The 13,428-nt window shown below is 52.7% G+C and overlaps 1 protein-coding gene across 1 annotated transcript in view; it reads left to right on the top strand.

The window, feature by feature from the left end:
* The window catches only part of NDUFA10 (NADH:ubiquinone oxidoreductase subunit A10), a 46,319-nt gene extending 33,611 nt beyond the window's left edge, over positions 1-12,708 (top strand). The window contains exon 10 of the mRNA XM_044673387.1: positions 12,374-12,708. Coding sequence (XP_044529322.1) covers positions 12,374-12,442 — 69 coding nt within the window. The 3' untranslated portion in view covers positions 12,443-12,708. The remainder of the gene's footprint in view (positions 1-12,373) is intronic.
* Positions 12,709-13,428: the final 720 nt, after the last annotated feature.

Genomic DNA, 13,428 nt, shown 5'->3' with positions numbered 1-13,428 from the left:
AGGAAAGCTCTAGTTTATTCCTATTCTTTCTAGTAATAGCGTATAAGTATTGGATTTTATTGGAAGTTTTTTTAGCATTTATTGATATAATCATGTTATTTGTGTAATCGGCATGGTTCATATTTATAGTCTTCCTTAGGTTAAAGCAGCTCTGCCTACCTTGTCAGAGTGTGCCATCTTCCTGATATGTTGTTTATCCTGTTTGGTAATATCGAATTTAAAACTTTTGAAGCTCTATTTCATGAGTCATAGGTCTAGAGTTTTCTTTTTCTGCTTTGTCTCTGTCTCTTTTTCACTCTAGAGACAGCTATACAGCTTTGGCTATAGATAGAGATATAAAGCTATTACAGTTTTAATACCTAAACCCTGGAGAGAAAATACACACACACACACACACACACACACACACACACACACACACACACACACACACACCTTGAGAGACAGAAAACCAGTACAGGTTTAATACCTAATTAAGCTATGTATGTGCATAAACACATACAAATGTGTACATATACATATAGCACAAACATATGTAATATATATACCCATATATAATAGATACATACATGTGTATGGGTTTTTCCCCTTTTTTTCTTCTTTCTGAGTACTACCCAAGGCTCTATTTCCTGTCGTTATAGGAATATGGGGTACAAGGGAGATATAGAGATATGGTGATAGTGATGATATGTATATATCTATGATCTCCTCAGCTGCAGTTGGTTGGAGGAACACCTACTCCTATTACCCTGACTGCTGCTGCAGGTTATTTCCTTCCTCTAACAGCTGCCCAAGTAAGGATCCTTGAGAGGTTAGATAGATGGGTAACCTTTCAGGTCCAACCTGGGGTTGGATAAATTAGTATTGGGCTATTGATTTGCCTTGGATGATGTTTAGGATCTGACTGTGTTTGACTCCCTTTCCCAGGGCCGTGATATAAAGAGCACTCAGGAAGGTACTTGTTGTTGAACACTCTTTATCTATAAGTAGGGAAAGGATAACAAGGTCAAGGATTGGGGATTGGAAACCTATTGATCTATTATCTATAGACTAAATAACAATCAGGACTGGAGGCTATTGATCAGGTGGAAGCTGGATATTTCACCTCTCCTCTACCTCTGGCCAGACCTGGCAACAGACAAGCCAGAGAATAGGGAGGCTACTGCTGCAGATGTATTCATGGTCTTTATTCTCTCAGCTCTTTTATCACCAGTGTTGGTGATTCATTAGCTCTCACAGTCTATCAGGAAATAGATTCAAGTTTATTCCTACCCTCTTCTTCTTAAACTACCCGGCAACCCTTAAACCACCCTTCCAGCCACCCACTGCCCAGATTGAATCACAGAGGTTGGCAGAGATCTGTGATCTCCAGTTCTTAGTCTCTGAGTCCAGAGACTTCAGAGCTCAGAGACTTCTCAGTCCAGAGACCTCCCTCAAAGTGGCTGTGAGGGGTATTTATAGGGTGAGGCCAACCAACGTTGGCCCCTGGCTCACAGCACTCACAGCACCTGGGAACATTCTGAGTCTCTCAACTGCCATCCCTGTCAGTCAAGGTGGCATCTATCTCTTCCCACATTATGGAATATAACACTATGTAGTTCTTCTAGTTCTAAATAGAAGTTCTGAGAGTTCTGGGGAACTTAAGCCCAGTGATAAAAAAGCCTTCCTATCCCCTAAGGCAAGGAATGGAGTCTTGGCAAAGAGCAAAAGATGAGAAACATTTGTCATTAGCTGCAAGGCCAGTATTAGGAAGTTGTGGACCCAGAGGATTCCAGGGACAGGACGTTCACCTCCGTAAGTACACGAAGTAAAAAATGGGAGTAAAGAGCAAGTTGTGAGAAGAAAAGGTCCAAGCTGAAATTTCTGTCGTTGTCTGTTTTAGAAGTTGAGGGTGAGTCAGCCATAGGTTCTGGCAGCCAAGAAAGCTGCTATTATCCTCACTCCCTTAAGAGAGGATAGGAGCAAGGGAGATGAGACCCTGTATGGAGCCCTGAGAGCTCTGGGGCCAGACCAGTTGTGAACAGAGACAGTAGGAATGGAGTTTTGGCTACCTCAGGCTGTTTGATCCAAGGAGCTTTGCTTCTCAGCTGATCTAACTGAGAGGAAATAAGGAATAAGTTTTCTTAATTCCCTCTCTGGAGGCAGCTGAGGTTGTTAAATGATAAATAATATTTGTTTGCTTTGGGGCCAGCTAAACAAATTGTATCTGAGGAATCAACTAATATAACAAGCTTTAAAAAAATATTTAAATCAAATACTTATTAAATTTAAAAATTAAATCTATACCTAAGTTATTGATTTTATAATAACTTCTTGGCATTAATTGCTTTTCTTCTAAGAATTTACATTTTTTAAAAGATACTTTATTTTCACAACTACATGTAATAATGATTTTCCATATATATTTTCAAAAGTTATAAGATCCAAATTGTTTCCCTCCCTCCATTCCTACCCCCCCCAGAGCCGGTGAGCAGTTTGATCGGAGTTAAACACATATTATCATGCAAAACATATTTCCATGTTGGTCATTGTTGCAAGAGAATACTCTTCAAACCAAAACCACAAAATTAAAACACGAATAAGCCAAAGTGAAAAACCATCAGCTTTGATGTGCATCCCGACTCCAGCGGTTCTTTCCTTGGAGGTGGATTGCATTCCCCATCCCAAGTCTTTCAGTCGTCCCATATCGGTGCGTTGCTGAGAGTAGCCGAGTCTTTCACAGATAATCATCGCCCAGTATTGCTGTTACCGTGTACAGCTTTCTTCCAGTTCTGCTTATTTCACTCAGCATCACTTTGGGTAGGTTTTTCCAGTATAACAAGCCTTCTTCAAGCACTTCCTCTGTGCTAGGCCCTCTGCTAAGTGCTGGAACCTCTAAGGTTCTGCCCAGGAGCCTCTCTTTTATTTATTTATTTATTTATTTTATTTATTTATCTCTTTTATTTATTTATTTATTTACTTGCTTACTTACTTACTTGTTTGTTTGTTTGTTTGTTTGTTTATTTATTGGCAATGCTATCTAGGCAATGCCTCCTGTGTCTTTGTGATCTTCCTGTGCTGCCTTTTAACTGCTGAATATTTCCACCTGGTGTCCTGTCTGTACCTTGAACTTTACATGCTCCAAAACCAACTCATCTTCACCTTCAAACCCATTTTCTTCTCTTGACTTTTCCCACAAGGCAACATGAAAGAACACCAGCCTGGACCCAGGGAACCTGAGTTCAGTCCAGTCTGACATTCACTAGTGGAGTGAGCCTTGGGGTCATCCCCCTTGTACTGCCTCCCCCGTATGGCTGGGAGGAATACTCAGAACACAGAAGTAAAGACCCGATTCTGATCTTCTTCTTAAACATGGAGGCTCGGGAGTCTCAGGCTCGGAGGGCCCTTGGGAGGCTGCGTCATCTGACTCTCAGTGCTTAGCCACAGTCCCTCTAGACCCTTCCCACATGATCTGTGGTCATCCAGCCTTTTGATGTGTTGATGAAGAGCTAAGATGGGGCCAGTCAGGCTTTGGCTTCCTTATTGCTTCTTCCCTGTGACTGAGCCTAAAGAATCTCTTAGTCTGTCCTTCAGTCCTGCTGTGGTAGGAACAGGAGAGCCTCCATCCTCACTGCCTTCCTTTCAAGGCTCTTTAGCTTACTACTGTCACTGTAAATCAGAAGGCATTCACCCAAGTCTGTGGTGGGGGCCACACTCTGACCTTGGGGGCAAAGAAACGTTCCTGCCCTGCCCTGCTTTGAAGGAAATGAGGCCTTCTGGGAGATGATAGGCATAAAGCCCCCAGGAGCAGCAGAAGCACTTTTTGGCTTGGTTGGATCTAGAAAAGTTGAGCTACGGCTGATGGCGCAGGAATGGGAACACCAAACTGAGGGCCTGATTGATCCTTCCTCAACGTGACATCCGGAACAAAGGTGGAATGACCAGGACGCCGTCTCCCTCCTCAGGTGGCCCAGGCTCGCCTAAACTCTTGCCAGCCGTACTTGCCTCATTTGGGGTTGATCAGCCTGCCGAGTGCGGATTTTATTAAAAATGTTGAACAGCGCAGGGCCGTGGGCAAGCACCAGTGTTCAGGGAATCTCTGAGGCTTCCTTTCAAGTTGTCTAAAACCATGGAAGTCTATCATTTGATGTCTGGGCCCTGAACACACTCAGAATCCCTTTGAATGGTTCTCTTCTGTAGCCTGTGGGTTTCCACTTTGTACGAGAGAAAGATTAGCGTGATCTAAAACCTCGGTCAGCTGTATCTGTAATAGAATCAGCCAAGAGCGTTTGCTCATCTCTCCTCTGGGCCGTGGCCTGGGGAGACAAAAGACAAGGAAGGAAATGGGGCTGGTGCATACAGAATAAATTCAGGTAGGCCTTGAACATCAACTACAAAGGGGAAGAGATGGGAGATGGAGTGTGGTGGCCAGCTTGGCTGGAATGAGCAGTGTCGGGTGGAACCAGGTTGGGAAGGACTTGAAAGGCTAAACAGAAGAGCTTGTGTGTTATGTGAGAGGTACCATGAAGGGCCTGGACTTGGTTGAGGAAGGGAGCAGCGAGGTTAGATCTTTCCTTAAGGAAAAGGGCCTGGAATGGTGAGACCACTTGAGACCGAGATCCGTTGGAGGCTGCCGCCATGATCTAGGCCAGCGGTCATGAAGGGGTGTTTGAACTCACTTGGTACTTGTGTGAGCAGGGAGTTGGGTAGAGCTGCGGCCTAAGGGAAAGGGAGGAGGCCAGACCCGGGAGACTGACCACAAGGGTGGAGACCCCTCTCCAGGACATCTCCCAGATGTCCGCCGGGCAGTAGGAGATGGAAGTAGGACTGGGAGGGCCTGAGGCCAGAGATGTAGCCCTATGAGTCGTCTGCATAGAGATGGAATTAGCCTGGCTGATTACTGGGCACCATGGATCCAGTGCAGCAAGCATTTACAGAGTGCCTGCTGTGTGCAAGACGCTATGCCAGGTGCTTGAGTCCTAAAAGCCCAATGAGAGAATGTTCCTGGAGCCCACCCGACCAGGCAAACACTTAACCCTGAAGACCTTCTGGAACAGAGAGAGAAGGGGGGGGGCCACAGGCCTTCATGACCTGGCTAGCCTGCCCTTCCAAGCTTCGTGCCCGCACAGCTCGTCCCAGGCAGCCTTCTTGCTTGTTCCTCTTGTCCCAAACCCCTTTTCTTGTCTCATCTCCGACTCTGGAGCCCCTGCCTGCCTTCTGGGCTCAGCTGGAGGCCCCTCTTACACCTCGAAGCCATTGGTAACAGTGACCCCTTCCCCTGACCCCGGGCACAAGCGGCGTTTCTCCCCGATTCCTGAGAGCGGGGACTCCTCAGTTTTGTCCCTGCACTCTCGGTGCCTAGAACGCTCCCTCATGGGAAGGACGGACACCGGAAGCCCGTGCGAGCCTGAGCTCGAGCCCTGACGTGTTCCCTTTTCCCCACTTCTGTGCTTTCGACACAGCCTGCGCTTGGAGCCGACGCTTAGACAAGCTCTTCAGTTTCCTTTGAACCGAGGACGTTCTTGACTCTGTGCCGTGTTCGTGTTCTCGTTCCATCTTCTCAGTCTGTCGGGAGTCATCCTATGGGCTTTCGGATGCCTGCTCGGCGGCCAAGGGGTGGATTCAGCCCGAAGACACTGTGAGGCAATCACTGGGGTGAACGCTTCGCCGGGACTCAATGCCCGGAGGCCGAGCAGGAGGACCTTTCCCCATCCAGCTGCCCAGTCTGTCCACTTGGCCCGTCTCCCGTAACCCGGGCTCAGCCGCGAGCTTTCATGTCAAAGCTCGGCGTGTGTGTCAAGTTAGTGCCCTTTGAAAGTCCCTTTTCACAAGACGGCTGTGGTCACTTTTATGGTCGTGCCGGCCTTCCTGGAAGGCAGATAATTAAACTGTAAATTGGTTTCCACTTTAGAGAGTCTGTCTTCTCCAGATACAAGGAGGCAAAATGCGATTAAGATGTAGTGCTCCCTTCATGTGGCTGATTGTGTCCAAGACGGTTGCTATGGTAACAGCATCTTCTGTTTGCTCTCCCCTGCTATTTTTATTTCTTTACTATCTCAAGTTGTTTTCATTTCCAGTATCAAGGTCTCCCTTCCCATTTTTTTAATGGAGCTGTTTGACAGCTTTAATACATAGTACTGTCTGTTCTTGGCTTTACAAAAAGCATCTTAATAGAGACAGTCAGACTTGGAATCAACAAGAAAATCACTTCCCGAGAATCAGGAAAAAAATGATGCAAGTAGCAAGAGTGCTCTCAGGCTGGGTGAAAAACAAGCCCCAGAGGTTCTTTGTTTGACCGCCCCGAAGAAGGAATAAGGGGGTAACTCGCTTTTAATGTCCATTAAAATACAGATTTTCCTTTTCAAGATTCTGTTCCTTTTAGTGGTGGGTGAAGTAAGTGAGATGATGTTCACGTTTTCTAAGTTCGAAGAGACCCGGATGGGAAAGAGCTGAAGTTGGGCTTATTGTTCCTCCCTCTGCGGGCTCCGAGGAAGGCTCAGGAACAGAAATGGGCTATTAAATCTTCACATCTTAAGCCTTTTCTCTTTGCCTTAGACAAAGCACATCCTAAATGGCTAAACCTGGCTAAGAAGCAAACATTTGGGATGAAAAGCCAAGGCTAGCGAGCCGGGCTATTTCTCTGTTTCTTTTCTCATTCACTTGGGCTTTCCTGACCCTCCGGCCTGTAGCTTTTGCACCCAGCCGTCTAAGGAACCGGCTGCATTGAGATGGCCTGAATGCCTTGGAATGACTGGGGAAAACGAGATGCTCTTGGCCGCCTTTTGAACACATGTCAGGGTGGGACCAGCGGACCAGGTTGTACCTGCCCATCGGAGTGTTTTCAACCCGCTGTCATTTCTGTCACTGAGTAGGACATCAAAGAAAGGCTAAATTCAGAGCGAGGTCTGACGTGTCTGTGCGGTGAGAAAATGATTTTAGCCGTTTAATGTTGATGCGGGAAAAGGGCTCTCAGGTTGACTTGGTTTTATGCCAAATTATTTTAAAATCTCCTCAAGGGAATCCAATTTTAAGGCTAGGAGAAGGTTGGCTTTTTTAGTGTCCGAAATTTGGGGGAAGTGGATTGCCCAGAAAGGCTCAGGGTAGCTGCCTGCTCTGTGCTGGGCACTGCGATGAGGTAAACAGCAGCTTCTCTCAAGGAGCTCACATTTTCCGAGGGGAGGCAGCAGTTCTACCCATGGGACATTCTTTCTAATCGGACAAATACAACGAGGAGGAATTGTGCAATGAAACTTGGAAAGAGCTGCCTCAGAAACAGACTGACAGAGGAGCATTTCCTTTCCTTTGGCCCCTCTTCAAAAAGTTTGCCCATCACTGGCCTAGAGAGTTGCCTGGGGCCCCGAGGGATGAACTAACTTGTCTGGTCAGACAACTAGAATGTCTTGAGATGTCACTAAATAAGGCGTTTCCCCACTCAAAACTAGAAGCCTCCAGCTAGCGAAGGTTCGATCTCCTTGACGAGGGGAGCAGGATCGCAGTGCTTTCGAGCCTGCCTTTGTTTGCAGTATCTGATGCTAGCCTGAGTGTCATGTTTCACAAAGCCTTGAGAAACAGGCGGGAAAAGAAGTTTAGGGAAGCTTGCGAGACCAGGGGCATTCTGGGAGCATTTAAGCAGAAACTTAAAGATGGGAGAGATCTCTCGTTCCCCCAAGTGCCCGTTCAAACCTCCTCCTGCTTCCTTGAGCCACGTGAAGTTAGGGAGGCCATTAGAGGCAATACAGGTTGGGAGAGAAGCGAGTAAGCGGCATGACTGCCCCAAGTGTAAACAGTCCCCACTGCAGGCTCCCCAGGCGTGGAGAATCCCCAGTAAGTGGGGGCACCCCTGGGACGTGCCCTCGCCGCCGGTATGCCTTGCAGCCCCTCAGGCCTTCCTGCCAGCTGACCTAATGGGGCCCTTCTCTTGGGTGGGTTGGATCGGGCGCGTGGGGGCACTCCAGCTCCCCCCTTCTTCGCATCCCCAGCGCTTTTCATAGACTTGGGGCCGGCGGCTGCTCTCTTGTTCATGGAGCCGTTCAGTTCCCCACGTGTCTGTCTGCACGTGAGGAAGGTGCCTAATCCCAAGACCCTGGAATCCTGCCCTTCCTGGCTATCCAGAAACGGGCCATTGCCGAAACCAGGCATTGCCAACCGGAGATGGATGGCCGCCGAACCTCCATGAGAACAACCTCTGTAGCTGCTGAGGCGAGCCTGGGAGAAGAGACGAGAAGGGAGCCGGGCAAGCTGTGCCCCCTTCCCTGCCCCAGAGCCTAGTGAGGTGTAAGAAGGAAAATTTAGGTATTTATAGACATATAATAGGGGAGCGGCTCAGGGCCCAGGGATGCTGCCTGAGGCCTTCTTGCTGCCCCAGTGAGGCCCTGTGAGCCTCCAGCCCACCTTTCCAGACCCATTCGGCCTCTTCCCAGTCACATGCGCCCGAAGTAGCCTTCCTTCTGTTGCCTCCACTCTGGGTTCCCTCATCTTTGCCTCTTCTCAGGGCTTACCCTGGGGCCAGCCTGCCTCGGGCCAGGAGCTCTCTCTGCTCAAATTAGCCCAGAGGCATTCTGATTCGGCTCCGTGCCACGGTGACAATGAAGTGAGGCACGAGGATTATTTGGTTTCCCAGGAAATTTAAAAATTATATTTCCAAGGGGGCAGCTGGGTGGCTCGATGGATGGAGAGCCAGGCCCAGAGACGGGAGGTCCTGGATTCAGATGTGGCCTTAGACACGTCCTAGCCGTGTGACCCTGGGCAGGTCACTCACCCCTCTTGCCTAGCCCTTACTACTCTTCTCTTCTGCCTTGGAGCCAATATAGAGTATTGATTCTAAGGCAGAAGGGAAGGGTTTAAAGAACATTTATATTTGCACTATGCTGTGGTCTATGAAGCGTGCAGTAGTGGCCCGTCTACAAAACAGTTGCCCACCTCAATTTAGAAATACTTTATTGCTGAAAATACTGGCCATCATTGGCAGCTCCGGAAGTCCTCATCGTCTCATTGCCACAGTGGTAATGGCTGCTGACTGATAGGGTGGTGGGTGCTGTGACTCTTTTGTTTTGTTTAAATAACCCTCGCCTTCTGTCTTGGAGTCAGGACTGTGCATTGGCTCTCATTGGTGGAAGAGCGGTCAGGGTGGGCCATGGGGGTCAAGTGACTTGCCCAGGGTCACACAGCTGGGAAGTGCCTGAGGCCGGATTGGAACCCAGGACCTCCCGTCTCTAGGCCTGACTCTCCATCCACTGAGCTACCCAACTGCCCCCAAAACCATTCCTTTGAATTAAAAGCTAAAACCAAAAAGGACTCTGCTCCATCTGGCAAAGAAAAGTCCAGGGAATTGGGAGTGTTTTCTTGGTGTTTCTTGCTCTTGAAGGCTGCATTCAGACAGACAGCCGCTCCCCGAGCTGCGCGGCCTTCCAATAAACACCGCGTGCCGCCAGAGCCGACAGGACAGGGAAGGGAACAAGCACTCATTAGGCGCCTACTGTATGTGGAGAGAGTGCCGGACCTGGACTCGGGAGGAGTCATCTCGCCCCGCTCAAAGAAATAGTCAAGGTGGCTGTTGTTGTAGTGGGGCGGGCAGCTGGCTGGGTAGGGAGCCGGGCCCGGGTTCAAAGTACCTCGGACGCTTCCTGGCCTGGAACCAGCACGCAGTAGGGATTCTAAGAGGGAAGGGACGGGGAAACATTAAAAAGATGCTGACGAGTCACGGAGCCCCGTGGCCCAGCCTGACTGCTTTTCAGCTCCATTCGAGGGCAGAAAAAGCTGCCCTCGTTCTTGCCCCATTTGGTTCCTTTTACCCAGGAGATTCCTCGGAGAGGGAGGCTCCTCCGCCCTCACGTAGCAGACACGGGACGCGCCAGCCGCGCCTGCCTGAATGTGCAGCCATGGGGTGAGGCCTGGCCACGGCCCGCTTCTCCCTGCCTTCCCCGCCCCCAGAGCCCCCCGGGGCGCTCTCCTGCCGCTGGGAATGGAAGGCTGCGCTGTGGGGCGCTCCTCGCGGCTTCTCCCCGTCCTCTGAGGCGCCCTCCTGCCCCCCTTCTCTGTCAAAGCTAGGAGACACGCTTGGCCGCCGGGGTTTTGTGAAGTCGTAAACGATACCTTTAAGGAAAAGCCTTTAGTCAGGCTCATGGGGGGCGGCAGGGCCCGGCCGGCTCGGAGCACACTTGGGGTCCTTTGGCTCACCTCCGTCGGTGGCCCGGCGTGGCCTAGCCCGGAGGAAAAGCCACCCGTGGGAGACAAGCAGTCAGTGGGCCTCAGTGATCCGATTTAAATTGTGATTTAACCAAAGGCCGGATCCTTCGAATGTCAGGCGGCTCCAAAAACGAGAAACGGCCCCAGACGGCCCTGAACTAGCAAAGCGGAGCAGCCGGGGAGGCAGAAGCGCCCGCTGACCGTCGCCTTCAGGCCCTCGTGAGGGTGTCTCTTGACGACACCAAGGGGGTCAGGCAGCCGCACCCCGGCCGTGTCCTGTCGGGGGCCGCGAGCTCGTGCTCACAAGACGGAGTCGTGCCTGTCCAGCACGAGCCCGTGACGTGACGTGATGTGACGTGACGTGACGTGACGTGATGTGGCAGCAGGAACTCCAGTCCGCCGTGTGGCCGCGAGGCTGGGGGGGAGCTCAGGGCGGGCCGTGCGCAGACTGTTGGGGGTCTCCGGCCCCTTCGGAGCTCTCCCTCCCCCTCCTCCCCCATCGGCCCTTTGACCCTTTGGCTGTGAGCTCTGCCCTAGTTCCTCCCCTTCGTGAGCCCAGCTTCCGCCCCCTGCAGGGCTTGTCCAGAGAGGAAGCGGAGGATGGACGCGATGCCCGGGAATGCAGGACCGGATCCTCTCCTCCGCGCGGCCTCGGACCACCTGGGCTCGCCTCGGAGTAGCCGAGAGCCAGAAACTGCCAGCGGCGCCCCCGAGGTGGGTCACCCACCTCGAAAAGGCTTCCTTGGGCGACTCTCGGGGACCTCCCGGGCGTGGAAGGCGGGCAGCCTTTCCTCTGGAGACGGCGTCGGGCTTCCGGGGATTCCTCCTGCTCGCCGGCGCTGCAGATCCGCAGGAAGGGCACGTCAGCCCGAGGACAGCGGCCTGGGCACGGTCAGCGCGTGGGGGGCTCCCCACAGCCGGCCAGAGAGGCGCTCGTGATGCTGCCGGGCTGCCGTGGCGGGGTCCAGAGGAGGCACTTTGGGGGGGGCTCGGGAAGTGCAGAGGAAGCCTCGAGGGGGCGCCTTGCCGTCTGCGGTGTGGGGGGAGCCTCCATTCTTCCGTCTGAAATGGTTTCTCTTCGACATGCCACACGCAGGTGCCGCTAAATTGCTCTTCACTCGAGATCATTTATGCCTTTTAGATCGGGAAAGGGAACATGAAACGTCCTGAATTATGGATGAGTTTCTCGCTTCCGTCAGCAGCCGCGGAGGGCCGGGAGATGGAAGTTGTAATCGGAATTCTGTGAGGTCAAGAAGCGCTTTGTGCTCGCCAGACCAGAAGGCCCCAACGTCCCCCCTCTGCGGGCCCCGGGCTAGGGGGTGTCTGCAGAAGCCTCAGCCTGAGGGGCCTCCCCTCGCCGCGGCTGGGAAGGGCCAGTTCTGGGCATTCCCTCGCGGCACTTCCTAACTGCTGCTTCCTTCTGGAGACAAGAGACGGAACAAAACGGAGATGGAGCCACGGGCTCGTCTCGGGTATTGGTGCGCCTCGTGGGGCCCGGCCCGCCGCCCGGCAGACCTCCCCGTCCCCGGAGGAGCGGCTCAAGTCCAGCCGGAGACCCGGTACACGCGCCACTGAAAGGGAAGGCCCGTCGTGCTCCCCCAAACCAAACGAGGGCCCTCCCTAGCCTGAGTGAAGGGGGGCAGCCCAACTCCTCAGGAGCTGGCAGGCTTGCGCTCTCCCCCCGCGCACTGCAGGGCTGCCTGGGCTTCTCTCTTATTGGGGGATTGGCACCTTCCAGAGAACCCCCTGCGGCCCCCCAACGAGCCTTCTTTTGGAGCGAAGGGAAGGTGTAAGCGCCGCAGCCGAGCCCCCCGGCTCTCCCGGGTTCTCTGGGATCCAGGAACGCTTTCTTGGCCACTTGGGGCCTCCGCTCCGTCCTGGATGGCCATTCACTGTTTCTGGGGGTCACAGAAGGGAATGTCGGTGGGACTCTTCTCTCATGCTGACTTCTCAGGGACGGATCCTGTTGGCAGGATTTCTGGAGCTCCGCCTAAAACGTCGAATGACTGGGCCGGATTGACAGCCTTCGTACCCCCGTCATTCCCCGGGGCCTGCGTGGGCTTTAGGGGGTGCCGTGTGCCTCCGCGGAAAGCAGCTTCCTGCCTCTCTGCCATGGAGGTCGCGGCGTGGCGCCGGAAGCTGGGCCACACGGCGGTTCTGTCCTTTGGCTAACTGGCTCTTAGCACTGACGCTTGTTTTTCCTTTGCAGATGAGGGGGCAGAAATATAAGCCGGGCTATAATGCCGACGTGGGTGACAAGTGGATCTGGCTCAAATGAAGGCCTCCCTCGCGGCGGCAGTGACGGAGCCCAGTGGGGTAGAAGGAGGGCCTGGACCTCCCGGGGAAGCGGCTGCTGGGCCACTGCCAGGCATCGGGCCCAAAGGACGGAAGCATCTTTCCCTTAGAATCCCCAGCAGTCATCAGCTTAAAAAATGAAAAACAGACTGAAACGACCCCGAAATGCCTCCTTCCGTGGCCCTGGCAGCTCCGGGTTCTGTATTTTGCTTCCTCAGACTTCCAAGAAATAAAACCTTTTCTGTGGAACTCGGGGTGCAGTGAGTGTGTGCTCTTGTTCCCCGAGGGGCTGGGCGGGTCCGACTCCCCTGGGTGGGGGCCCTGCTTTCTCGTGGCAGCCGGCTGGCCCCAGATGATCTGCCCAGCAGCCCATTTGCCTTCCGAGACGGTCCCAGGATTCCTCCCTCTGGTGTCCCCACGAGTCCAGCAGAGATTTGCAAATGAGTCACACTGAGGCGGCCCTGATGAAAGGTCCAGTCCTTTGACCCAGCCTCCCCTCGACCCCCATTTCCATTTTGTTTTCACAGGTCGGGAGGCAAAGATGCCGCTTCCTGGCCATTTTGGGCCCGTAGATGGTCATTTTGTGATTCCTGCGAGGAGCCGAGCGCTGCCGGGCCCGTCACGCAGGCACCTCCGCTTGGGCTTTGGCTTCCCCACCCCCACCCATGATGGGCAGAGGACAAAGAAAGAAAAATCTCTTTCATTATGTGCCTGGCGGAGGCGGCCAGCTCCTCCGCAGAGCTTCCCCTGGAACCGGGACTGCAGTCACATTCGCCCGCACGTCAGGGATGTGACTGGCCACGCGCCCAGGATAGCTCGGGGGAGCTCAAAAGCCCACCCAACCCTCCGCCCCTCCCCAGGCTGGGGGCTCTTCATGGGCCTTTGTGTCCAGCGTAATAGGCACAAGTTTAAGAGTAGGTGTGTAAGCAGGCTAGGAAAAGCCTTAGCTGGAGGTCATGGACGTTCTGA

Source organism: Gracilinanus agilis, chromosome 4, assembly GCF_016433145.1.
Source record: "Gracilinanus agilis isolate LMUSP501 chromosome 4, AgileGrace, whole genome shotgun sequence".
NCBI classification, from domain to species: domain Eukaryota; kingdom Metazoa; phylum Chordata; class Mammalia; order Didelphimorphia; family Didelphidae; genus Gracilinanus; species Gracilinanus agilis.
Note: the sequence above shows the minus strand (reverse complement) of the source record. Positions and strands in the feature narration are given on the sequence as shown.